A 27,692-nucleotide genomic window follows, 5' to 3' on the forward strand; every position below is an offset into this window, starting at 1 on the left:
ACTTTGGTGTCTGAGCTCAGCAAGAGGCGCTCGGGGGACGCTGAGGGACAGCTTTAACACCCGCACAACACAGGGTACCTGGTTCCCAGTCCAGAGCTGCTTGGAGGGCAGAGATGTCGCGAGCAGCTAATCGCCGCCCAGGGCTCTCCGCAGGACAATTGGCCGCTGCAACTGCATCTCCTCTCCTGTCACTGCTGCTGCTGCTCGCCTGCTGTGCGGACGCTTGCAGAGGTAAGGTGCAATCATCCTACCTCACAGGGCCCCTCAGGCTGCCGCTGCACTAGTTTCTCCCCGCTACCTTCCTTGTCTCTTCCCTGGGCTTCTAGAATCCACCTCCCACTGAAGCCAGGATCTGAACCAGGACTGCAGGCACAGCTGGCTGTGGAGGGCGCAGGGCAGGCTGTAGACGCCATAGCCGGAGTTTAAAAAAGATTAAAACACTTTCCCTTTCATTGCAGTTATCGGAGGGACTTATGGTTGAAACAAAAGTCTGCTGGTCCTCTTGCCAAGGCAAGATAAAGTTGTGCTGCGCTGCGCCTCCTGGGAGATCAGCTGTCGAGTTACAAAGAGGAGGGACACAGGCTTACAGGGTTTCAGGATTAGAGTTCTCATCACAGAAAGTTAGAGTGAGCTTGCAAGGTTTATCTGGGTTTCCGGAGATGGGCGCTTAAGGTGGCAAGGCAGGTGGGATCCGATGACAACAGGGACCTCCCGAATGTGGCTCCGAGGAAACAGGAAAAGCAAGACCAGGGCGAGAGGTCTCAAGCACGGATGAGTGGCAGAGCAAAATGTGTCCCTTGGTTCTGTAAAGAACGTTTAGTTACCAGGTAACCTGGGGGGCTGTCATTCATTCCTGCCTTCTGAAGGTCCTTGAAATCCCAAACACTGCCTTGTTACAAACGGAATTCTCCAGGTGCTGCTTATTTTTCAGAGGCGTTGAAGATTTAAATATCACGGCCGCAGAGCACTGTGGGAGCTCATGGATGAGCCCTCAATTAGAGCTGGGCAGAGAGGACGAGTATTCTTTTCCTGGCCCGTCTTTGTTGCCTTCATTTCAGTATTTAACTTCTGTTCCTGAGACATTGAAGGGGAACAGGCTCCCTCACCTGAAAGCCAGTTCAAGTAGGACAGCAGCAGGGACAGTATGAGAGCTCATCTGATAAAGGTACCCTACTACCAAGCACAAAGACCGAAGTTCAAGGCTGGGTTTGGTGGAGTACGCCTTTAATGCCAGCACTAGGGAGGATGAGGCAGATGAAGCTCTGTGAGTTCCAGGCCAGCCTGGTCTACAAAGTGAGTCCAGGACAGCAGAGGCTACACAGAGGAACCCTGTCTCAGAGAGAGAGAGAGAGAGAGAGAGAGAGAGAGAGAGAGAGAGAGAGAGAGAGAGAGAATGAACGAACTTGAGTTCGATCCCCAGGACCCACAAATTGTCCTCTGAAATAAAGAAAAACCAATAGCAAAATGGCAGCCTTGTGATAGCATATTATTCTTGTGCAGTAGTGGTTTACCATGATTTATGCAAGCTAAATTAGCCTTTTCTCTTTTAAATGCTTTATTAGAAACATTAGAATGATAATTTTATTTGCCTTCTTAAGAAAGGAAATAATTGTAAAGGTTATTTTTTTTGTTGTTTTTAAAGAATTCAGGCTTATTTAATACAGTGCAAAGAGATCAGCAGCCTGTCAGCCTGGCAGTAGCAGATAAACTTTCTGTAGCCAGATAATCATAGTCTTTACTTGATTTATTTATTTGTTTGTTTATTTAAGATATATGGGCATTTTGTCTGCATGTATGTCTGTCCGTTACATGTGTACCTGGTGTCCAGAGAGGTCAGAAGAGGGTGTGGCCTCCCCTGGGACTAGAGTGACAGCTACCACAAGAGTTCTGAGAAGTAAACCCAGGCTCTTTAGAAGAACATACAGTGCTCTGAGCATTGACCCAGCCCTGATAACCACAGCTTTAAAACAATTGTTTTGTTGGGGTGGGGGGGAAGCTATGCTTTCTACGCATGTTGCATGCAGAATGTGCTTGTGACGGCTTCTGCAGCTATAGGAATGACTGTCTTGGAGAGCTGGGTGGTCAGTTCCTAAAAAAAAAAAACAAAAAAACAAAAAAACAAAAAAACAAAAAAACAAAAACAAAACAAAACAAAACAAAACAGACGAGCCTTCAGTTTTATTCCCAAAAGAGCAAAACTGCTGACTGATCAACCGAGTCATAAGTAACCTTGATGTTATTCAAGCAAAAGGCTTCCTTCACTCTCAGGAAGCCCCCTGACTGCCGTTTTCTGTCTTTGTTCCCTTTCAGACATGAAAAAACAAATCTCATTTTTAAAAAAATGTAGTGAGGTGTGCTTGTGGGTGGGTGTCAATAGGCAGTGTAGTCTGCCTTAGTTCCAGATCATCTAAATGTGGGGTAGGGACATGCATGGCACACATAAGCAAAAGTTGGAGGTAATCTAACAAGAGCAATCAGTCTACATCTAAAAATGACAAGAACAAATGTCATAAAGCCAGAAGGAAACGAGTGTCAGTAAATGTATCATCCTTAGAAAAAAAAAAACAGAAACAAAAACAAACAAAACACCCACAAAAACCAAAACACGAGCAGAGTACAGGAGGGCAGAGATAATGAGATAGAGAAGCCAGTATGCTGGGTGGAAACGCCTCACTCAGAGAACATGTTTGAAGAGGGAAATTTCTCATAAAGACCGACAGAGTTTGGGTGTCCGCCAGTCACTTGATTATGCCTGCAGCCATAAGAGATCATGGCCAAGGCTGATTTAAAGCATGTCTTTCCTGCTAAGATCTTTCATTCATTGACTGATTGGAAACGTTCAGTGACTAGTAACTGATTTCTCAGATGCTAACCCTTCAGGGAAGTGTTTGGGAGAACACTGGTGCCACCTTTCCCATGATCAGGTCTGTTTTTTTACATAATGCTTAAGTAGAAATACCTTGACAGGGATGACCGGAGGCTTTCGTGTTAGTGATGTAGGGGTAAAGGGTGGTGTCGTTTTGGAAAATGTGGATGGTAGTACAAATGCTTGTTTCTTCAAGTGCCGTGTTAGGCTGGCATGCAAGGTGACCTGGGTTGAGTATGGCTTCCAACGCTTTGGGTCTTGCTTCCCAGTGTGTTAACACCAAGAGGTAATGAAACCTTGAGCAGCGGGGTTAGTGGGACATGGGTGGGAGACTGGGGACATGGCCCTCAGAAGGGATTAAAGGTGTTGCCTTGGAAGTCTGGTTCCTTGGAGAGTGGGTTGTTTAAGACTGAGATTGGCTCCTCCCTGATCTTGGGCTTTCTCTCTCATTACACAATTGCTCTAGCTGGTTCTCTATCCACCCCGAGGCCCTCGCCAAGGGTTGGAGCTTAAACTGGCAGTTTCCAAAACTGTGAACTAAATGAATCTCCTTTCTTTACAACTTACCCAGCAGAAACCAGAATACAGCAAGTGGCTTAACAGGAGCATTGTATCAACTCTAGTAGCCAGTCAGAAAAAGGGAGAACCGTGCTCCCTTTGTTGGGATTCAGTCTGATGACAGTGGGTTTCTATCAACTCTAGAGAACCATTTTGATTTGGGGGCTCATCAAACCCCAAGGCTGTGCTTCTGTGTTTTGCATAAGGGCCACTAAAGAGGCTCCACCCTCCCTTTAATTTTGATATTAGTGGTTAGAACTGTTCATCACAATGGCAATTTCAAAGTGGCTCGTGGATACTTGAGTCAAACTCCTAAGGGTCTTGGTGGGGAAGTCTGACCCTTATGCCGGACAGCTGAGACGGAAGCTTCATTTTGTCCTGGGGTGGAGAAGGGTTAGGGACATAACACTGCGTTCTTTAAACAGAAATGCCAGGTTTGGAGAGGTTAGCTGAGTGGTTAAAGGCATTTGCCGCTCATACAGAGGACCTGGGTTCTGTCCCCAAGCAACTACATGGGATCTTGTAACTGTGACTCCAATTCCACGGGATTTGATGGCCTCCTTGGGCACAAGACATGAGCAGAGTGCACATGTCCACACGCAGACAAATACTCAGACATAGAAAATGAAGATAAGTAAGTCACAGAAATGCCTGTCAAACAGAATCTCAGAATCAGTAAGATCTCCAGGTACTTGACATGAAGATTTGAAATCACAGATTAATCCTTTCCCACAAGCACAACGAGCTCAGAATGTGACTCATCAGGCAACTGTGGTCTGACATGAATGTTTGTGGTATGGAGAGCAATTTATCACTGAAGAGTGTGAAGAACTTTATAGAAGGGGGTTCCTTACCAGGGGGTTCCCCCAGAGTCTGAACTTAACCAGCCCTTTATATGATGCTTCTAAGTTGTTTGTAAAACTCACAGAAAGGACTGTCATGGTTGTGAAAGGTCTTATGAGTTATGACCCTCTGTTTGAGTTCTAGGGCATACATGCATGCACACATGTGATGTGTGCACACCTGCACCACAAGCGCGTGCGCGTGCGCGCGCGCACACACACCAGAATTAGGTCAATAACACAGAAAGTGTAGTCCATCATGGTTGTTATTATAACTTAAATTAAATAACAGGAAAAGCCTGCTAGATCTTGAGCCAATGATGAGCACAAAGTAGAAGACTTAGGGAAAATAGGACTCACCGGAATCTTATAGTCAGTCAGAGATATTGGGCAATATTCAATGAAGCCAGGCCCAACAGTCCATATCTGTAATTCCAGCACTCAAGAAACTGAGGCAGGAGGATTGTGATTTTGGGGTAGCTTGGGAGCCGTGGTGACCCTGTCTTTAAAACAAAAGTAATCACGTTTCTTGCTACCTTTTCATTTAGGCAGTCTTAGGCAAAGTAGCGAGCTTCTGCTTTCTTCTCGTGAGTTGGAAATGATGGTGGTGATGGTGGTGATAAGGATTAACTAATAATGCCTCTCTGGGAAGTTGGATGTGAGGATTAAGGACATGACATATCTGAAGTGCTTATCACAACTGTGCACGTATTATTGGACTGTTTCCTCTTTCGGGCAAACCGAATAAAGCTGCCATGAGCATTCAGATAAGTTGTATGTAAAGTAAAGGAATTCCTTCTTGAGAGTGCTATCTCCACTAGGTTACTGGGAAGTTTTTGATAAGCCTGGCTTTTTATATGAGGTCAAAGGTTGCCATATCTAATTGAATTAGCTTGGTCATAATTTATAGCAAAAAAAAAAAAAAAAAAGACAACCAGAATCTGAAAAAGGAATTGCATAGAAATAATTAATTTGAAAAAGAAGCATAATATAATAACATTAATGTATACTCAAAACTTTATTTTTAGGTACGCCAATATCGCCTCAAAGATTACCACCAGAACAAGAACTACAATTGTGGAATGAGGTAAGTTATCCTTGCAAAATTAGTGAGAACTTCCATCGTCTTTAAAATTATTATGGTCAAGTGAAATGTTGGAATTGATCTCTGGGGAAAACTGATTTTGCCAACATTGTGACATCAAAATAGTTAAGAGTGTTTTATTAAAATAAAGGGTAAAACACACCTATAATTCGAGCACTTAGGAAGCTGAGGCAGGAGGATTCCTATAAGTTGAGACTAAACTGTGGTATCTAATGGGTTTAATGTCAGCCTGATATATAGATATCATACATATATGAATATTCCAAGATCCTATCTCAAAATACGAACACATATTCCAAGAGTCTATCTCACTAAAAGAGAGAAGGGAAGGTAAAAGGAAATGAAACCGTAAATGGTAAAAATTAGAAGGCAGAAACAAACTTTAAAAAGGGGGGTAATTATAATAAATGTACATATGCTGAACTATACCACTTAAAGACATGGATTCTCCTTTGTATTCGTGTTCTAGCTGTTAAAGATCCAGAAATAATTATCTATTCAGAGTCACACCTAAGAGCTGAAGGTGCACTTGTGGGCCAGTGCTTGCTTGCCTAGCCTATGTGAGGCCCTCATTGAATCTCTAGTGTACTCCTTCCATCATGCACACACTCATAAAGAACCAGACGTAGCATGAGTAGTGATTGAAGTATAGAAGGATGGAGATGATACAGAAAGCAAATATGAACTGAAAGAAAACTGGGGTGGTCATCTTCATAGCTAATAAAATAAAATCCAGAAATTCAAGCCATCAAAACTGACAATTAACCATTTATATACATAGAAAAGATGGACAAGAGGGTGTGGCCACCACTATCAAAATGTACCAATGAGTTAGCTTCAAATTCTACCAGTCTACCAGTGGAGAAAATCATGGGGGGAAATAAGCATTAAAGAACCAGAAGAAGTTAGGTTAGAAAGTAAGGTTTCATAAATCAGAAAAGATCTAGTAGGCTTTCCCAATTATGATGCGATACAATAAGATACAAATTCATGACCTAAGCATCCCATTTGTTTTGGGGATAAGTACCATTTATGACAAATAGCCCTAGAACAAACAGGAAATTATACTTAGAATTTAATGGCAAAACATTATAAATCAAAATTTCCAGGCTAAGACTTCAGAGAACATTATACTTTATAATAAAAGCTCAAAAGTATAAGCTATGTGCAAGGCTACCTGTGCTCCAGAAGGTGGACCTACACCTTTGCACGTGACGGCAGCACTGGAAGAGCACGTGAGTTTGGGAAAGAAAAGTGTTGGGGAGATGGGGGATGGGAGAAAATGCAGTAGCTTGATCAATACACTACACTACACACACACACACACACACACACACACACACACACACACACACACACATTTGTCAGTTTTTTAAATCCTCCGAAGTAAAAATTTCTTTATTGTGTCATCGGCCAAAGCCTATGTTCTGTCTTCCATAGTCAATGTGTTGAAAGTTTCTCTACAAAAGAAAACTACTTTAAAGTCCTCACATCTGCCCTTTACCTAGCTAAGTACCTTCTCCTTTTTTTCTGTCTTCCTAAAGATTTTGTTAATCCTCCATTTCAAGCATAATCTAATACTTGAGCCAAGTTCCTTTAATCAAGTTTAATCAAGATCAGAAACAACCTTTTCTTCCTGTTCTCTGTGATGGTGAAGAACTGCATTAAGTATCTTGCTATTGAAATGTTAGAACTGATACAAGAGCTCACAAGATTTTTGCATATAGTACCAATAAATAAGAATCAGTAACATTTCTGTGCACGAGAAGGAAGTAACATAACGATATAGTTTAAAACATAATTGGCTTTCTGAATCCATGGGTTGGCTGTACATCCGCAGATTTAACCAACTATGGATTGAAAATATTTAGTGTGAAGAACTGTATCTTTCCTAAGTCTATACAGACTCCTTCAGCTGCTATTTCCCAAACAGTGTAGCGTAATAACTCTTTACATAATGCTCACATTACATTAAGTATTACAGATGGTTTAGAGATTGCCTAAAGGATACAAGAGGATATCAAGTATACATATACACTGCTTTGTATGAGGAACGTGAGCACCTATAGATTCTAGAATTCTCAGGGGTGCCGGAAATAATCCCTACAGATACTGAGAGACAATTGCATATCATCCACAGTGACTATAAAAAGAAATAAATAGTAAGAAATACACTAACGCATTAGTGAAGGAAAAAGCAAATGTTAATAAAAGATGCAACGAGATGGAGAGTCATTTTTTCTTCAGTGGAACAATTGTGTATGGGGAGGTGTTGTTTTTAGGACTGTCTGTCTTGTTTTTTGTGTGTGTGACAGGGTCTCTCATTGGGATCTGGGGTTCACAGCAAGACTTGACTGGCTGATTGGTGAGCCCGTGGCACCTCCTGTCTCTGCTTCCCCAATACTGATTTCAAACATGGCGGCCTTTTATGTGAGTGTGGGGATCCAGTTCATGTCCTCAGCCTGTGTGTCAAGTCCTTTGCCCACAGAACTCAGAATATTTCATCTGATATGATAAAAGTACTGAATCTTTCTCAAATTGATCAAGGCAAAACCCATGATGTCAGCATGGTTTTATTTAGAATAATTCCACTTACTTTTTAAAAAAGATGTATTTATTTTTATTATATATAAGTACACTGTAGCTGTCTTCAGACGCACCAGAAGAGGGCATCAGATCCCATTACAGATGGTTGTGAGCCACCATGTGGTTGCTGGGAATTGAACCCAGGACCTCTGGAAGAGTAGTGCTCTTAACCACTGAGCCATCTCTCCAGACCCCACTTACCTTTTTTTTTTAAAGGAACATATTAATTTAACCTAACACTGTTGTGAAAAAACTGAATCTCTAAATTTATTAAGATGTCCTCGAAGTCCAGAGGATGTCTTAAATGCAAGAAGCTTAAAGGAGAGAACTCTCAGTTCCTGCTTACAGAGACTACTTATAAAACTGTAGCAATTTATTGTCTGAAAATTCAGACAAAGACACAAAAATAAAGGCATAAGTGATGGAATAAAACTTAGAGCTTGGGGAATCCCACCTTTGACAGTCACCAGCCCAGGTAGCTTCTTACTGTAACCCTCTGTGGCTCTGCTTGCTCTGCCTGCCCTGCAGGCCTTGGCATCCCAGAATCACCACCACCACCACCATGGAGAGCAACACTCAAATGTTGGAGGAAGGGAAGTGGTGGGAAGTTATTTCCGGTCCCTGGACTCCCTCAGCATAGCTGAAGTCAACTATTCTGCGCTGTCTTCCAGCATCCCCAGACAGATGAAGCCCCAGCCGGTCATGGTAGCATTCCCTTACCGAATCCCTTCTCATCCTGGTTTCCCTTCTTCGAGGTTCATGCCTAAAGCAAACACCCCTGCACTGTAGCCTCTTCCGTTTTCCTTTCTTCCTTTCCCATTTGCATATTTATTTATTGCGGCCTGGGGATTCACCCTGAGCATGTTAGACACATGTTCTACTCCTGAGTCACAGCCCCAGCTACATCATTTTCTAAAAGTCGTTTCTGGGGGTCGGGGGTGGGGGGCAGACCAGAGGCAGGATGGACACACACATAAACAACACTGTGAGGCAAAGAACAGGCTGAAACTGACTCACTGACTCGAGACATGAAACTTACACTGTGTACAAAGGCAATATAAGGGGAATTAAAGACCAAATATAAAAGGTAAATCACAGAGGACTAGGAGGGATATACGTTCATGAGTAAACATCTCAAACAGAACTTCAAATGCTCCAGCACCCCCTCTCCTGGGAAGAGGACCCCAGGGAGTTTGACACAGGCGGAGGACTGAATGCTGTGTGAGGAGACTGGCTGTGAGGGCTTCTTTGTAGTAGAAAGGATTAAATGGAACCCGGCTGTCTGTCTGTCCCTGGGAAGTCCTGGGGAGTGGATAGGCGATCTGTTGCCATATACAGTTGAGAAGGCGGGGCAGCTTCCAAGATGGTTGGAAGCTATGTATTACATGCACACTTAGCACCATGGATAGATCTCTACGTAGCATAAGTGAAAAATGGAGGAAAAGTCTTAAGGAAGTCCCAAGCCTGCAGACAAAACAGATTTTACAAGAACATGCACAAATGAAAGGGGCACATCACATACGTTAGAAGAGCTGTCTATGAGAGGGTGGCGTGAGAATACTAAGTGGAAATATTACAAACAAGGCTAAAGGTCCCAGTGTGCTTCAAGCTGAGAATATTCTTTGTGTCTAGACTACCCTCCCCCAACAAAGTACAAAAGGGAAAAAAAACCAAATAGACGGTAAGTACCAGATTCCAAACATTCTTTAACAGTACAGATATTCATGAAGTCTATTAGAAGGGTCTCTGCTTCAGTAGATCATCAAAGAACATGGGAAAAAATAAGGCATGGTGAGTAATTGGGAACAACATACTATTGTACAATATGGAAAATATTTTAGCTTGAGATGATCTCTTTCTATGAATATCTTTGAAGGAATATTTTAGATCATGATGGTAGGAAGGAGTTTTGAAAACATTGTCTTTTTTTTCATAGGAAATGATATTTAAAGCAATCAATCTGCTGGCCAAGTGTGGTAGCATACATTACAGGGCCAATATTCAAGAGGCAATTTCAAAACCCCCCTGGGCTACATAGTACAACCCTGTATCACTCCCTGCAAATGAAACAAAACCCTCACCACAAGTGACCAGTAAGCCACCTGCTAAGAGCACAAAGGACAGCGTTTCTTTTTTTTTTTTTTTTTTTTTTGGTTCTTTTTTTCGGAGCTGGGGACCGAACCCAGGGCCTTGCGCTTCCTAGTCAAGCGCTCTACCACTGAGCTAAATCCCTAACCCCGCGTTTCTTTTTTCCTGCTGGAGGTGTTTACATTAGTGAGTGGCCCAGACACTAGAGGCATGTGCTTTCCCAGTCATGTGCAGAGGCCTGTCTATTTCAGAGTCACCCACAGACCATCCAGAGGTCTCATACGCCACTAGTGGCCCTGGAAATCACTGCAGCCATCAGCTGAGGAAAACTGGCAACTGTGTAAGAGATGGTGAGGGAATGAATGGGGCTGCTGTCGTCCCCTTTCTGATGAATGAGAACAAAGACCAGAAACTTTGCAACCATCTCCTCATTGGGTTAGTGAAATCTCTGGTGTTTTTAATGAAGGAGCTTCAGGCACTGGTCAGTTAGCAGAGCCCCAGTTCTTAGACACAGGCCACCTCACATATACAGACAGCTTCATTTATAGGAAGGAGAGTAACTATGAGAACATTGTCCTTCTTTTATAGGAAAAGATGTTTAAGAAAGTTAACACGCTAGCCAAGTGTGGTAGCGTGCAGTTGTAGTGCCAACATTACCCAACAGTTGTGCCCTTGGGTGTGCAATGGCTTCAGGTCTCTCTATTCCAGGAATAGTTCAGTAGAAGCCATTTCCTCTCAGCCTACCAAAGCAAAGACTTGGAGCTGATGGTGTTCTGTACCAGTCAGTGTTCATGGCTTCAGAGAGCATCACCTTGTCATCTTACCCTCAACGTCCCTTATTGCATTGTTTCATTTTCCAAAAATCCAATTCAATTCGAGAACTTTTACTTAACATTGATTCTGGTCAAGTTTGTTATTTGTTTATAACAGCCTCACTATGTAGACCAGGCTGGTCTATTATTTGTCATCCCCCTGCCTCAACCTCTCAATGTAACTTTTTACTTAAAAAGTTTTCTCCCGCTCCTTCATCCCCCTTTCTTTGGTGCGTGTGCACGTGCGTGCGTGTGTGCGTGTGTCAGTGGGAGCAGGCACATGAACACAGGATGAATGTAACTTCATATAACATTCTTCACATACTGGTGATAAGCAAAGATGGAGGGTCCCATGAGCTGAAGGGGACAGACATGAGATCATGCTTTTCTTCAGTAGCTCATGCCTTTGCTGATCCCTAAGCTAAAGAATCATATATTTCAGGATGTTCTCAACTGGGAAGCAACAAGGAGCTTAAGAAGTTACAATTGACTCACATAACTCCTCGTCTCAGTCTGCCGTGAGAATACAACTCCAATTAAGTAGACCAATAAAGAATTCTGACACTGGAAGTGGCTCTGTGATGCTATGCCATAAAGAGGGTTTGGCTGAAACTACTCCGGACTCACAAGCATCACTATATTTTTTTTCCTGGTTCCGTTTTGAAAGGCCACTCAAGAAATGTATGCTGCAGACACATGGCCTAGGGCTTAACTTTCCAGCACAGCCTTTTATGATTACTGTAAATCTTTGCTTATATCCTATTGTTTGTTTATGACAGTCTCACTATGTAGTCCAGGCTGGTCTAGAACTTGTGATCCTGCTGCCTCAGCCTCTCAAGTGCTGGGATTATAGACCTGTGCCACTGCCTCCAGATGGTACAGCTGTGTGCTACAGTGGAAAAGCTCTACCATTTTCTCTCTAGGATAAAGGCTGAGACCATCCAGCTGCCAACCACAGTTGAGTAAGCATTCATTAGAAAATGAAGATCTATGCTTCTGCTGAGATTTTTCCTTAATGCCATGTGCCACTCAGTTATTGGCCTAGTGAGGTGACATTAGAGTCGTGTCTGATAAGCGATCATACAGCAACCGATGGCACTCCCTTATTCTAAGGCCATGGGGGAAGGGAGTGCCATGTTCTCAGGTTTCTCAGACTGGATGAGTTCGGAATGTCTACCTTTACACCAACGTCTGAGGAAATCTTCACGCACTCTGAATGTCTTTATTAGCTATTACTGGGGACATATATTCCAATGGGTGGGGGCAAGTCTTGGACAAATTCCAAGTCTAGGACTTCATTCTCTTCCTTTGGTCTTTCACACCCCTCCCTCTTTCCCTCCTTCTTTTTCCCTTTCCCTCTCTTTCATTCTTTCCTTTCTACATGATTTCACCGTGCATCACGGCCTTGAATCTACTACAGAGTCCAACCTGGCATCTAACTCATAGCAATCCCCTGCCTCAGAGATGGGACAATGGGCACATACAACCATGCCCAGCACCCAGGACTTTCTTATAAGGTTCTAGAGCCTCCTCTTCTCTGAACTTAGGGCTCAAGGCTGCCAGGAGTCTTTGGTTGCTGTCTGTATGGAATGCCTCTGTGTAGTCCAATTTTCTGGTTTGGGCTGTTTTCTATTTCTAGGGTGTAACGATGTCTTTGTTTTCTACAGATTCCTGAAGCTTGTGCGTCCTTTCTGTCTGTTGATTCCCAGCCTCAGGTAATTTAATCTGGAGGTGTTTCATGCATTTCTTGGTGCATAAAAATCTCCATTTGTCCCTTTGAACTTTTCTTGAACTCACTAAGACTTGTCATGTACTCGATGCGTCTGTATTATCCCCAGGTAACGTCAGTCCTATAGGCTTGGGTTTTAAAAGGCTAGCTTTTCATCCTTAAGTAAAATAAATTTTATTTTTGGAAACTGTGAACTATTAAACTGAAAATTTTTAAGATCAAATTTTGCTTATACATACAACACCCAAATAACCATATGTTTTTGCACCAGAACCAAGCTTTCTGGCCAGGCTCCGGCAGCGGCCCTGGGTCTTCACAGAGCTGAAGCAGACAGGAGTATAGCTGATAAGCATGCTCGCACGGAAGACTGAACTGCGTGTTCCCAGTTTCCTGCTTCTAGGATAGCCAGGAGGCCGTTCACTTCTCTTCCCATGGGAGGGGGGAGGGCTGAGTGCTAGCCTAGCTCCTTCACAAGGGGAAATGGGGAGCAGGAAATAAGGGTGTCACCCTCACACCATTCCACTGACGCTTCCCCTGCAGGTCTGAGTGTGAGGACCCAGGGTTCCCTTACTGACTTGACTTTCTCAGTCAGCTCGGCCAGGAACCTGGAGAGAAACTAATGTTCCTCAAACACACCCTCTGGCCAAGGCCAAGGGACTCTTCCCATGGCCCTTCTGATGGGATCAGAGTGCTGGGAGCAGAGGAGCGGCCATGTGTAATGTCTTTTCCTAGCTGTAGAGGTTCCTTTGCCAGAAGTTAGAGGCATCTGCTTGGGCTTAGGGAGAGGGGAGCAAGATCTTTTGAACCATTTTTCAAATTCATACTTTGAACCCCAGTTTCTGCCTTAGTTACTTTCTACTACTGCTGTGATAAAATACATCCCAAGGAAAGCAACTTACGTGTGGAAAGGCTTACCTTTGGCTCACAATTCAGAGAATACAGTCCGTCATGGCAGGGGGCCGTGATACAGGAGTAGGAGGCTGACTGGGCTGGTCACACTACATCAGCACACAGGAAGCAGTTAAGGACAGGAAGTGAGTCCAGGCTACAAAGCCTCTCGGCCCACCCACAGGGACCCTCCTCCTCCAATATAAACTCCACTGCCTAAAGGCTCCACAGACTCCCCCTAAAAGTGTCATGAGCTCAGAACCAAATGTTCAAACATGTGAGTCTCTGGGAGACATACTCAAAGCACAAACAGTACCTTCAGGTGAATGACACCGGGATATTAGCAGGTAAGCCTTCATGTTGAACTTAAAATTTAGGAACAGCTTCAGAACAATTTTTATGTCCACAGTACCCACTGTATAAGGTTTTAAAAAAACTTGGGGCTGGGGATTTAGCTCAGTGGTAGAGCGCTTACCTAGGAAGCGCAAGGCCCTGGGTTCTGTCCCCAGCTCCGAAAAAAAGAACCAAAAAAAAAAAAAAAACAACTTATTTAAGCTCTGTCAACATAAACTAACTTTTAAAATATTCTTGTTTCTACTTATGGTGTGTGTGTGGGGGTACCCGCATATATGTATGTGTGTGTGTGTGTGTGTGTGTGTGTGTGTGTGTGTGTGTGTGTGTATGTATGTATATGGGGGCAGGAAAGGTGCACACCGTATATGTGTGCCTGTGCATGTGAAGGTTCAACATTAATGTCAGGAATCATCTTCCATCACTCTCCCACCTTATTTGCCAGTCAGATCTCTCAATCTAACACAGCCCTTGCTTACTTGGCCAATCTCGATAGGCAACTTGCTCAAGGGATCCCTTGTCTCCACCTTATGAGGTTGGAATGGGGCTGGCACACTCACCTAGCATCTGGGATCCAAACTCTGGTCCCCACATTTAAGCAGCAAGCCCTTCAAACCCTGGGCCAGCTCCCTAGCTCCACAAATTAACTCTTTATTGGACCTCATTTCTGTGTACTGTTTTAAAAGAGCCTGGTATATATGTATTATTTCTGTCCTTCACGCTTAAATGTATATTTCCATGTATTTTGAGATTTTTAAGTATCATTAACTGTTTACGTACTTTTATTTTATATATTGTGCAATTTTCGAATAATGCTTCAAGACACTTTTGTCAAATAAAAAATTAAAAATCTTTACGGTCCATTAATATGGGATGAAATATTACCTATCCCTTATTTGAAAATCTTTAAGAAATTATTGAGAAGAATGGCTTCTTATAAAGAAGAGTTAGGAAAATGCGTTTATTTTAAAATGTTCCCAGTCAAAGGTCAATGTTATTGCCAAACCGCATCCAGCCTAGGCACGGTTTTCTAAGGAGAAGCCACTTACATATATAAATACAGTCTTCTTTAATCGAGATGCATCTTTAATCGAGATGGAACATAGTCAAAGATCTTTTCTTTTGCTATTTTGGATTTTGCTGCATTTCTGTATGGGCTACTTGAAATAAACCCTTAGGGGTTTTTATTACCAGATTTTTATAGATCTACCTGAAGGGAACAGGTAAGGAAGGACTTACCAGACTCCATAGGTCAGCTCCTCATAGTTCCGGGCTGGGCCTCAGAGGTAGAGCACTAACCCAGCAGGTACATATGAGACCCCACTCCCCCCACCATAAAACAATGGAGAAATGGCCAACTCCCAATTATACATCAGCGGACATTGGTGAGTCCACCAAGGCATAGTCCTAGGTAGAAGTCCTGGCTCCCAGGACACACACTCTGTCAACTACACCCTCTTAAGGTACTGGAGAAGTCAGTCTTGTAAGACCTCATTTTCTCTGTACAAAAGAACTGCAAGCCCTGTCCTGCATGTCTTGCCCCTGTGTTTTAAGAACAGAATGGAACCTGTGTACGGGAAAGTATTTTGTAATGCGTTGAAACGCCGCGTATACCCGGTCCATTTCGTACCATCAATATATGTCCCAACAAGTTGCCTGGGAGGCAAACAGATGGGAGGGAGGGAGGAGACAAAACCAGACCTCTGTGGAGAGGAAGGATGTCAGGGGCATGCAGGGTAACTGCAACTGTGCTCCTTCCTCACCACAGCCATCCAGTGGTAGGCACATGGGGAGAGATTGATGGTGCAGAGCGATCTTTTCTCACAGCTTCTAAACTGAGTACCTGCAATGGTAAATTAAATCAAAGGGCTTGCCCTGCCCTTAATCCTTTCAGGAACTTCCTGCAGTGATTTCTGGCTAAAGAAACGAAAGTTTTGAGAGATTAAGTAACCAGCGTAGAAATGGAGTAGAACACTGCTCATTTGGCTATTCAGCTTCCGGGCTCGCACTCTAACACTATTTACATCGCCTCTCACTGCCCCCGCTTTTCTTTACTTCAGATATGAACTGATTGAGGGATCAATGGCTCACAGGCCGACTGTGCTAGGTCCTGTGCAAAGCAGGGTTTGCCCCTGCTTGTCCATTTATGCCGCTCCCAACCACGCCCAGCTGACTGCCAACCGCAGGATTCCTGCCCTAATTCTGCCCTCTGAGGCTTTGACAAACCTGATCCTGGGGTGTGCAGTCAGCAGCCTGGAAAGGGTGGTACTCAGACCAGTACCACGCACGGCTTCTCGTCCCTCAATCCCCATTGTTTGAGAGCAATTGCAGGATTTTCGAATTAGCCAGTAATGAGTAATGTTCAGTGAAGCTCACGGCTTTGGCATGCACACGCATTTCTGTACAAGCCGGGAGACTAATCCCTAGCTGGCACTGCCCAGGTTATCTTAGTCATAGAGTCCCATGGTGTCTCACTGAGTGTTGAAAACTATGTAACTGGACCACAATGAAAAACCCCATTAGCTGCATAGGTGCTGCAAAGAAAGATTTGTTTGTTGTATGTGTGTCAAGTTTGTGTGTGTGCACATGTGTGTGTGCACATATATATGTGGGGTGGTCTGTGTACATGGGAATGCATGTCCATGTATACCTGAGCAGAGACCAGAGGAAGACATCAGGCGTCTTCCTCCATCACTCTCCACCTTGTTTTGTTTTGTTTTTTTTTTTTTGAGATGAAAATCTCACAGAACCCAGCATCTACCATTGTGTCTAGCCTGACTAGCCAGCAAACTCCTAGGATCGACCTGTCTCCATGCCCAACTCTGGAGCGATACACACACTCGGCTATGCAAAACTTTCATGTAGGTGCTAGGGATTTGAACCCAAGTTCTCTTGCTATGTCAGCCAACTTTGTCACCTGCCCAGCCATCACCCTGGCCTGAGGCTGTTTTAGATTGTTATGAGAGAAATCAAGAGATTCCTACAGACTTTCAGTGGACCAAGGCAAGACTTCTTTGCAGTGTTGATAGGCTATCCTTGTGCTCCCAGCATCTGAAACTTCCCCTTCTGCGCAGATATAGTGCAAACTGAAGCATGGCCCATGTGTTCTCTTGTCTGCCTTAGGCATCTGTTGCATTGAGGAAGCTTTGCCGTGTCCTGATGGAGATTTTCCAGAAGCCTCAGGTAAGGCCAAAGTCCTTGTAGGCAACTCAGCAACCAAACAAATCAGGAGAAGCGCCTCCTCCTTGAAGAAAATGTGCCCAATTTAGGAAGCATGTCAACAGGAGCTGCAAGAAAGAAGCAGATACTTCAGTTTCTCTGTGAGGATAGTGCTGGTAGAGTTCATTCTCAACTAACTGGGAAATCACATGTCCCCTTCAAGCATACAATGTGGTTTGATAGAGGAAATTTATGATCCTATTGGTTTTCTTTTTCTCACACACATGCATAATTGGGGACGAGAATGAAACAAAGTTGCAACATTTTTATGGTCTGCACTAAGGACATGATACTTTGTTGTAGGATAGGACACTAAGAATAGAAAAACATAGTGGGGGAGAACACGGCGCACTGGGAAAAACAGACAGACAAACAAGCAAAGACGCCAACAAGGAAAAAAGGACAACCTGGCCAACTGCACTGTCAGTGTCAGTTCGAAAGTTCTTGTTTGTGTCTGTGTCCTGGTTTCTGATTGGGATTATTTGATTCTTCTGGGAGAATGTTTTGTCCTAGATGAAGACTGGGCTAGAGTGTGAGAAACCACATACCATTGGACTTCAGGTTCAAGCCTGTGTCTTGGTTGAATGGATTTTAAAACTCCTTTATTATTAAAGGTGGTAGCCTTACTTTCCGAATGATGTATTTCATCAGCATCTCAAACTTATCCTGCGATTGATGGTACACTCCAGCCTCTGAGCCTGCCACAAAGAGGAACCCAAGGAGGGACACTTTGATAGTGTGAAGGCAAATTATTCTTTCTAGTGATAATAATGTCTCCCCCCAACTCTGTAATTTTTCCTAATTAAAGTAAAAGAAATAGCAGTAATATCTACCCATCATCTTTCTTTGGTGCTAAGAGAAAATGAGACAAAAACAAAAAGAAAAGAGAAGAGAAGAAAAGAAAAGAAAAGGGAAGGAAAGGAAAAGATATGACTCCTAAAAGCCACAGACATATTAGAGACAAAAGCCTAAAGGGAAACTTATGGCAGAAAAAAAATAACTCATGACCTTATTTGGTGATGACAATTAAAAATACTTCAATGTGGTCTGTTTAGTTGTTTACTCCATTGTGTGACTGCATTGAAATTTCCCATCCCACCACTGCTGAGCATTGATGGCCCTTCCAGTTATTTTCCTATAAAAAATTTTGTAGAGAAGATCTCTGTCCACTTACTTATAAATAGTATTTAATCAATCTCCCATTTATTTTTGAGCAAAAGATGCTAATGCAATTTTAGTCCTGTGTTTGAATTATGTGTCGTGTTTTACATTTTTATATAATTCATAATGTATTGTGAATTTCAAAGCATGCAACGTGAAGTTTTATCGTGTATAATGATATACATCTCTTCACTAGGAGCAAACTGAGAAAGATAATGCTAAGAGGGTAAGGCGATTTTTCCTAAGTACATATACACTAAACAGAATAAAGAAAGTCATAGGTCTTTTCTGGGTAACTCACTCTTTCTGTCCTACAGTTCTTATTTCATTATTCAAAGACACAGAAGTTGGGAAATTCAAATGTTGTGGTAAGTAGTCTTATTTTTTTAAAAAAGATTTATCTAAAAAAATTTTATCTAGCATATAGTAAGACCAAAACTCATACTTTTTACTCTACAAATTATGTTTGGGTCTGATCGTATAGCCCATTATTTCCTTCTTCAGTACCACAGGGATGGAAATAAGTTTATATATGAATAAATAAATGAAAATCAATATTTATTATGTACTTATTTTACATGTTAATAACTACGTGTGCCTCATATTCACTCACTCACAATTATTTAATTACCTAGTATGTGTCGAGCACAACTGCAAATGCTGGAAATATGGTAATCAATAAGTAAAAACCATGTAAAAAAAATCCATCCTTCATCAATTTGTATTCAATGACAAAAGAAGACAGAAGAAGTCTAAGAACAAGTGAACAAGTAAAGCAAATTCTTTAGGGTGATATTAATGCAAGAGAAAAATCAGTCTTGTCCAAAGACATTTTTAAAAGCAGTTATTTCAAAAGACAAGTATCAGTGCTAACTGGAAATATCACCTTCTGGTCTTGTTCATTATCATGAGGTGGATGTGTGTTGTAGAGCTTCTGTCAAAGCAATGAGAAACGAGTAACCCTGTTTTGATTTGCATCAAAATCATGTGGCTTCTTTCAGTAGTAGTTTTTGGTTTGTTTGGTTTCGGTTTTCTTTTCTTCTCATTTTATTCACTTTACATCCCGATTGTCCCCCCCCAAGCCCTGCATCACTCCCTCCCACAATCCCTCCCCTGGTCCTTTCCTCTCCTCCTCTGAGAGGGTGCCCCCTCTTCCTTGGGCATCCCTGGTTTCTGCTCCATTTCCCATCCCTGCATTTCTTGTAGACAGGATCGATTTGGGGTTGAAAGTTTTGTGGGTGGGTTGGTGTCTCTGTCGCTCCACTAGAGTTTCTGCCTGGCTACAGGAGGTGACCTCATCAGGTTCCATATCCCAACTTCTGAGTCTCAACTAAGGCCACCTCCATTAATTCTTAGGGGCCTCCCTTATCCCAGGTTTCTGTCCCACCCTGGAGATGCCCCTCACCTCCACACCCCCACCAGTTGCAGATTTCCATTCATTCTCATGGCCGTCTGGCCATCTCTCCTGTCCCTCCCCATACCTGATCCTGAACCCCCCAGTTCCCTCCCCATACTCTCTCCCTCCTAGTTCCCTTCCTCCATTTTCCTCCTACAACCATTTTGTTCCCCCTTCTAAGTGAGACTCAGCATCCTTGCTTGGACCTCCCTTCTTGTTTAGCTTCTCTGAGTCTGTGGAGTATAGCATGGTTGTCCTGTATTTTATGGCTAATATCCACTTATAAGTGAGTACGTGCCATGCATGTCCTTTTTGGGGTTTTTTTAGGTTTTTTTTTGCATGGATTTAAAACACACAAACTGCCTAGGGCTGTGGTGTAAAAGCAGAGCCCTCACCCAGCATAAGCAAGGCCCCGGGTTTGATCTTCTGCACTGGGAAAAATTAATAAGGAGAGAAACGATTTGTCCACAATATTTCTTTTTAGCTTGCGATGTACTATGTGCAGTTTAGAGGGTGAAATTGAAAGTGTGGTTTGGACATGTACGCGGAAGGGGAAATGTAAATTTAAACCCCACTTTACGTGTGTGCCTCGTGGAGTAATCTTACACGTGACCAGATGAAACCTTTAACTGAGATTAGCTACACACCAAACACGAGTTGCATTTATGAGCAGATAACCACTATCTAGGGCTAAAAGTCACCCATCTGTTAAATCAATTTAATATCAGTGAGGAGGCTCAACTCAACCTAAACCTTATGAGAGTGCAGCTGTCAGGCGGCTGTGTCTCAGGTGTGCCTTCGTTTTCTCCCACGTGGCGTCTCATTTTTAGAAAGTGCGGCTTCATTACCTCCTCCACTACCAAAGCACATTGTCATCACTGTGTCTTCTGCTGTCTTGCCCCTGTTCCATTTTAAATATTTAATGTATGAAGGGGATTTCCAGGTATATGTGCTAGAAGCATCCAGATAACAATGTTTGTAAGGGAAAACTGATACTTGCAAGTTGCCTTGATCTGGACCGGATTATTTTGAGTAAGTGTAGACGTCGACAGATGGCTTTTTTGCCTCCTAGAGAGGCAACCTGGGGCTGCACCTGTTGCAGTTGTAACAGATCCGAGGCCTTCAGCAAAGTGCTTCTCCAAATAACGGGCCGCCGCTCGGCGTGAGACTAGCAATCTGTCCCATCCCTTGGTTTATTCACTACTGTTCTTTAAAGGACTGGAGATGGGCTATCCTAGATAATGTCTTTCATTTCTCTTCTTGTCCTTTGACCTGGGGTGAGAATAGTGGGTAAGAAACAGACAGGCGAACAGACAGACAGACAGGAAGCCATCTTAATGCCCGGTGCTGTGGAGCCCCTGTGCTCATCATGTGTGTTCATGTCCTCCCAGTCGTCTGTCGTGCATCCGTTGCTGCAGCTCGTTCCTCAACTGCATGAGAGAAGAATGAAGAGATACAAAGTGAATGTATGTAAGACCGACTGCATGCCGGCTTTGCCGCTCTGTGGCGACCCCTTCCGCTAATCACAGCTGTGGTCCTTTGTAAGATACCCCTCTTCAGGGTGAGCCCCTCACATTCACTGAGTAGTGTTAGCTCTCTGTCACAATGACAGCATGTTGTTGGTCAACCTGACAGACTGGGTTACTTTATGTCTGGAGTAAGGCAGAGAATCATACAGTGTTCAGTTGAACAAAGCATCTTACCCTGTGACAAAGAAGAGGAGGGAGGAGACAAAGTGAGGTACTGTCCCCATTCTCCACGCAGAATTTCCTTCTATTCCTCCTCCGAAAGATTCCACTAACTCCCAACAGCACCGTCCACTGCTGACCACTTGGTCTTTGGGAGCCGTTTCAGATCCAAATCATCATGGACCTTGGTTAACCTGCTTAAGGGCATCTTGCAGTCTTTCTCCCTCTCCACGTTCTGACCCGGTCTAGCTCAAGCCCTTCACATTGAGGAAAACGGGGGTTCTGTGCCCTCTGAGACCCTCTAACTGAGAAAATGTGGTCTTGGCTTAAGAAAAAAGGAACTCCTGGGTGTTTGGTCTTTAGATAGGAATTGGAAATCCAGTCAAGGCCAATTTGTCACCCCCGTACCCTGTTGACAAATAGCTACGGTGGCAGAATTTTTTGCCCAAATGTTAAAACATTGATAAAAATAGGGATTGTAAATACATCATAAAACAAATGTCTACATTTCATTTTTTCCCTCGGCTAACAAAAATAGGACCTAAACCTAGTACCACCGTGTAAGGTAAATGTAACTAAGCTAACACATCCTTAACTAAAAACTGCATTTGCGGTGTCACTTAAAAATAATCCTGGTGCTTTTAGTGTAGAAAATCTTGGGCCACGTTTTGAAGGAAGACATTGGTCTAGCACTGCCATCTTCCACTTATTGGGAACTCAGTTGGGCTTTCCCTGGTTCTGCTTCATCAAGGGAAGGGAAAGTCAGTAGTTAAAAGAAGGTTCCACGAGCTGTCTAGGATGAGAGGTGACAGTTCACTGACCCTCAGTCTAAGGAAAACACACACACACACACACACACACACACACACACACACACACACACACCTCCATTGTGATATTCCCTTTATGGTTTAATGATGGTTACTTCATTACTACATTGTTACCATTACATAAATTAGCTTTAAGAGTCCAATTCAGGTCTGGTGTTTCCTTAACTTTCATACTGTATGTTTTTATTCTTCTTAAAGCAGGTTTTTAAAAAGCATATATTTAGATGAGTACACATGCCTCTGTTTATTTTTATAATCACTATCCCCCCCCCCAAAGTCTTCATACTTTAGCTTCAGTTGAATACAACTATCTGCTGCTAACTTTAAAGAGAAATCTAAGAGGGGATTTAATAGCGGGACAGACTAAATGAAGGTAAACCCGGAAGACATTCTCCCACAGGGGAATATCCTTAGGAAATGCTGGGAGCAAAGAATGCAAGAGATAAATAGGAAACCCAACAATAACAACAACAAAACCCAATTACAATAGAAAGTTGGCTGTGATGGCCAACACTGTCTAATTTTAAAACATGGTTTTGTAGTGAGATATCTTAAATTTGAAAGAAAAATACCTTAGATTTTCATGCATTCAAACATTTTTTAATATTATTTGATGCGTTCCTTTTCAGTTCATCTTTTCAAATTCCAGTTATTGACACTTCTTTCTCTGATGACAATGCCCTGAAAACCTTTGTCTTGATTTTAAGTAATTAGTATATTTTCATTTTTACTGTGTTCTTTTTTCTCTCTCGATTATACAGAGAGAACTTTTTTAAGACAAGGACATAAACATATTTTCTGTGTACACATTCTAAATATCAATGCTTCAATCTCAAGTAATTTGAAGGGTATAGTAAAAATGAGAATTAAGTAGATTTTGAGAATTAGAGGTATATGTTCTGTAAATCAAGGATTTATGAACTTAACTAGATATCAGAGGCACATCATAGAATAAAGAATATGACCATACTTGTGGGAAATCTGTAAACAGCCTTGACTGATAAATTGAATGCTCCCTATGAATTATTAATGCAAACAGGAAGCTATAAGTCGATTCTATGGAAACAAGAAAATGTTGACTATTCTTCCCATGAAGCTTAGAATGTTTTGCTTGAGAAATACTATATAATATGCTTGTTATAAAAACACGGTTGTTCCTACTTGTCATTTTTTTCATTATCACTCTACACATACAATAATATCAGGAAAATATCTTCCAAGGAATTAACTAAACATACATTGGCCAAAGTTGTTCCTCGGTTTCCATGCAGATGTATTATATCCTTGCTTTTCTGTGTGACCACACCCAACACATTATTTTATTCTCTCAAAATGTCAAAAAGGGACCTTGAAGCATAGCGCACCCAACCTCTTTCTACTTACTGATGACAAATTTCCTTTAAAGAAAGAATCTGTAATAGTAATCCAGAAAATATTTTCGAATACACCATTCTGCAGGTACTCGTTGTTGCTGAAATGTGTTAGATGTAAAGGTAACGGTTCTCTCCTGACACAAATGCTCTACTCAGGTCTTTGGGAATAGCTAACAGTAATATCGAGCTTCACTGCACTCGTAAGAAGGATTTGCCCCACTTCTGCTTAACTTGTTACTTCATCCTTATTTCTTCCAGGAATACCAGGGTCCTGTAGCTCCAAGTGGGGGATTCTTTTTATTTAGGGTATGTACATATAGTATTTTATGATCAATAAGTTCGGAAATTGGCAAAGTCTGTTCACTGTGTGCTCACTCAATTGGCTCGCTTTAATGAAGCGTTGCAGTGACCTTATACTCATTTGACATCAAGTGTCTCGATACGATTTCACTTCCACCACTATCCTGCTGTTTTAACCACAGCCCCTCTTGTCTCCCTTTTATTACCCTTGCGGTGGGACTCCTCCAATGACATCCATCTACTTCCCAGTTTAATGTGATATTTTATATGCGTGAGACAGATTTTTTAGAGCTATTTCATAAGTCCAAGGCGTTGATTAGTAAGGTTTTGGTTGAACAGGTTGCAAGAGTTATGACTATGCTAGCAAGTTCTGAAGATTAGCAACTTCAGAATAAAAGCTACCAAGAGAGATAGCTTCGTGACTGTGTTTATCACTTTGCGTTTGTGTAGGAAATGTTTCTAAACAGACGTTTTCTCGCAATACTTTCTTAACACATAGCCAAAAAGGCTACACATTTAATAAATGCATTCAGTAGTTATTACTGACGCTCTATAGGTGATAGGCAAGAGACCAGTAGAACTCTGGTACTGAGGACCAGAGTTCAGTTCCCAGCACCTACTTCAGGCAGCTCACAATCTGTAACTCCAGCTCCAGGGAATCCGGAGCTCTCTTCTGGCCTCTGTGGGCACTTGCATGCACCAACATACAGGTATATCCACAGTTTCAGGTAAAATAAGATACTTAAGTAAAGATAGAGTTCAGCTTCTATACTCGAGTACTTCACAGCCTGATTTAACAACAGATAAATAACAGCTAAGATTAGTCATTCCTTGGTACACGGGGGCTTGTCTTAAAAAACCCCAATTTGAGGTTGCTCAAGTCCTTTATATTAAATGCTGTGGTATTCGTGTAAAACCAACTGCATCTTTTGTAAGCCATCTTTAGATGAAAATTGAGGCAAACAGTTTAGCCGGACAATGGAAAGTAATACAGAGATGACATTGTGTGTATCGAGGATTAAACAAGACATATTTAATGAAACATTTAGCTGAAAATTTTCAGCTTTATGCTTAAGTCTAAGGAGGCGTTCCTGTGGTAGGATTCACATGAGCATATTGGAGACTGGACTGCACTGGATTTCGGAACTAGATTGACAGCAAGGATATATAAAATGGAGATGCCATGACTTCAGAAAGTCAACTTTGGGTCATATTAAACTGAAACTTGAGAACAGCCGTTATTGAATGTTGGTTTCCTATAAGCAAAACCAAGTAGTTTCCAATTCATATTGGTCATAGCAGCTTTAACAGTGCCTCAGAACTCAATAGAAACACACACTTTCAGGTTTCCCTTCAGCCTTAGTAAACCAGGCTGCAGCTGTGCGGTCCACAGCCCACTTCTGTTCTGCCCAAAGCCTGTCAGGTGACCTAATGTACCTCAAGAAGACTGTTGTTTATAGCAGTAGGCTTCTTTCATTCGCATTTACCTCACGCCATTAGTTACAACGATTTCTTTCTAATTTTTTTATTGTTTTCAGCCACGCAATGGGAAGAGGTCAACAAGTTTCATTTAAAATGGTACGTGTTCAAAAAATTACATCAGTAAATAAATATGAAGCGGCATGTGTGAAATCAAGTTGGAAGTTCCCATTGGTCATAAACTAAGCCACATTCAAATATACTTCTAGTGTCAGGTTGCATGTGTGTACTATTATTATTTATAAATATTACAGTTGTGGTGTTTTAGGGCTAGATTTGCTTTGATCCTAGTATTCCTTGATCCGTGACATGAAAGCAGTCATCTGACGTGATTTTGGAGATGACAACCTCATCATCACTTACTGAGCATGATGTCATGGGTTTCACTCTGCGCTGTAAGTCAGCATCCACTAGAGTGGGCCAGGGTTCCCTGGCATGGGCTTCTGTATTCCAAAAAACTCAAACTCAAAATAAAAATCTTTACAGCTGCAGCTCAGTTGGTAGAATGCTGTTCTAGCATGGCCAAAATTACACAGCCAGTCTCAGCCAGATGGAGCTACATGACACCCTGTCTCAAAATGTGGCAGGAGGGGCACTGCTGGAGAGATGGTTCAGAGGTTAAGGGTGTTTGCTGTTCACGCAGAAGCTCTGAATTTCCTTCTTCCACCTACACTGGCAGCTCACAATTGCCTGGGATTAAGACTAGCTCCTGAGAATCCCACAGTCTCCAGACCTCCACAGGCACCCATACACACATGTAAAACGAGTAAAGCAGACATTTCTTAAAGCAAAATTAAAGTAGGGGCGTTTGAGGAAAAGATAAAATGTATTTCATCCAAATTATTCTAGAAAGAGGACAAAACCGTAAACCTAGATAGAAATGAAAAGACAGACGTTAAAACAACTGGAGAAGTGAAAATCACCACTGTGCAGACGCTCACAGGGTGAAGTGGAATTGGATTGATTTGGTCTGAACTTCTCCCTGAAGTTGAGAAAACATAGCTTTATGACCTATTCCCTGGGTTAGGGTCTCTTTTGAGCAGGATTTTGTTTACTTTGCTAATAGAACAGGAGTTCAATAGTCATCTCCACCTTGACTTTGTCACCTGATTACCTAAGGTCTTTCTTTATCCTGATAATGTATTTATTAAGACAGTAAGTATAAAATATGGATGCCGTGATGGCAGATGTACAAGTAAATAAATAGGGGGAACTTTTCGATGGCTCTTATTTTATTCAGGTATCACTCTCATTACATGCGGTCCAGGAACAGTCATATAAGAACTCAAACCAAATCCAATATAAAAGGTCCTCAAACCTCATAGCCAAGGGGGCTCCACATTTGCTAATGAGATAGAAAGGCGGGTGCGCACACAGTGGCCGCCCAGCCGTTCAGTGTAGCCAGCCATTCAGTGTAGCTCCCTTAAAACTGTGAACTCTTGAAACTACTCGGTTCAGCACATGGGACTTTGTTTTTCCCATCTGAGTAGTTATAAGGAGCTCAGCAGGGGGTGGGGAAATTCAGCTTAACCTTGGTACACAGTCAAAATGTGCCCTACTGAGGCTTGGAGAGAGCCATAGCAGTATCCACCCACGCTGGGGCCTTCTCCAGGCGCGCACAGAACTGGACTTTGCTCTAAGGTGATAAGCAGGAACCTCTTTACACACGTGTAATGCTTATTAGCTTTAGTAAAGTTTTTATATTATTAAACACTTTGATGTATTTAATTGAGACATACAGATGTGTAGCATAAATGTCCAGATTTATTCTTTTTTTTTTTTTTTTTGGTTCTTTTTATCGGAGCTGGGGACCGAACCCAGGGCCTTGCACTGGGCAAGCGCTCTACCACTGAGCTAAATCCCCAGCCCCTAGATTTATTCTACATGCGCATAATACATGTACATATTTATAGTGTCACATATACGTGAACATAATTTGTTTTTTTTTTTTTCTTTTTTCAGGATGCCAAATGATCTTTTCATTGAAAACTCTGCTATGGGATATAAAATGTACTCACATTTTGTTCTCAAAAAAAAAAAAAAATGATCCCTCCGAAATGTAGTCTGTTGCAAACCCCTGTATTGTAACATTCTCTGCCATGGTTGAGATTATGAATGTTTAATTTGTTGAAAATAAAACAGCATCTTGAAATGTATTGTTACAATGATCAATTGTGCACAGCAAAGCTGTACCTGAAGATGCTCCATAAGTGCCCACACCTCTGGAGAGCTCTGATACCTGCACTCAGGGTAGCACTGGGACACATCTTTTTAAAGCATTTACTAGCATCTCTAATAGAGAGTTGGGTGAACTATTTTAGTTTATGCAATTCGCATTGTGTTGGGGGATAAAACCATCAGCTCTTCTAAGTATTAGAATGCAGACTGGCATGGTGGTACACGTCTGTCATGGCAGCACTG

The 27,692-nt window shown here is 42.3% G+C and overlaps 1 protein-coding gene across 4 annotated transcripts; it reads left to right on the top strand.

Moving 5' to 3' along the window:
• On the top strand, positions 1–27,427 carry Nmu (neuromedin U). 4 transcript variants are annotated; one of them, XR_015636800.1, is made up of 10 exons: positions 1–231; positions 5,295–5,353; positions 12,525–12,572; positions 16,949–17,008; positions 18,402–18,431; positions 18,523–18,573; positions 20,993–21,162; positions 23,751–23,798; positions 25,331–25,370; positions 27,234–27,427. XR_015636800.1 is itself a non-coding variant. In NM_022239.3 (10 exons), the coding sequence occupies exons 1-9, from the start codon at positions 114–116 to the stop codon at positions 25,364–25,366; spliced, it is 525 nt and encodes a 174-aa protein (NP_071575.1). In that variant the 5' UTR covers positions 2–113; the 3' UTR covers positions 25,367–25,370; positions 27,234–27,300. The 4 variants fall into 4 exon arrangements, 2 of the variants coding, with proteins under 2 accessions (XP_087440389.1, NP_071575.1); NM_022239.3 differs by having other exon boundaries at positions 2–231; positions 20,993–21,067; positions 27,234–27,300; XR_015636801.1 differs by lacking the exon at positions 18,402–18,431.
• The last annotated feature ends 265 nt before the right edge of the window (positions 27,428–27,692 follow it).

This window comes from Rattus norvegicus, chromosome 14 (assembly GCF_021556685.1).
Source record: "Rattus norvegicus strain SHRSP/BbbUtx chromosome 14, alternate assembly SHRSP_T2T, whole genome shotgun sequence".
In the NCBI taxonomy this organism is placed as follows: domain Eukaryota; kingdom Metazoa; phylum Chordata; class Mammalia; order Rodentia; family Muridae; genus Rattus; species Rattus norvegicus.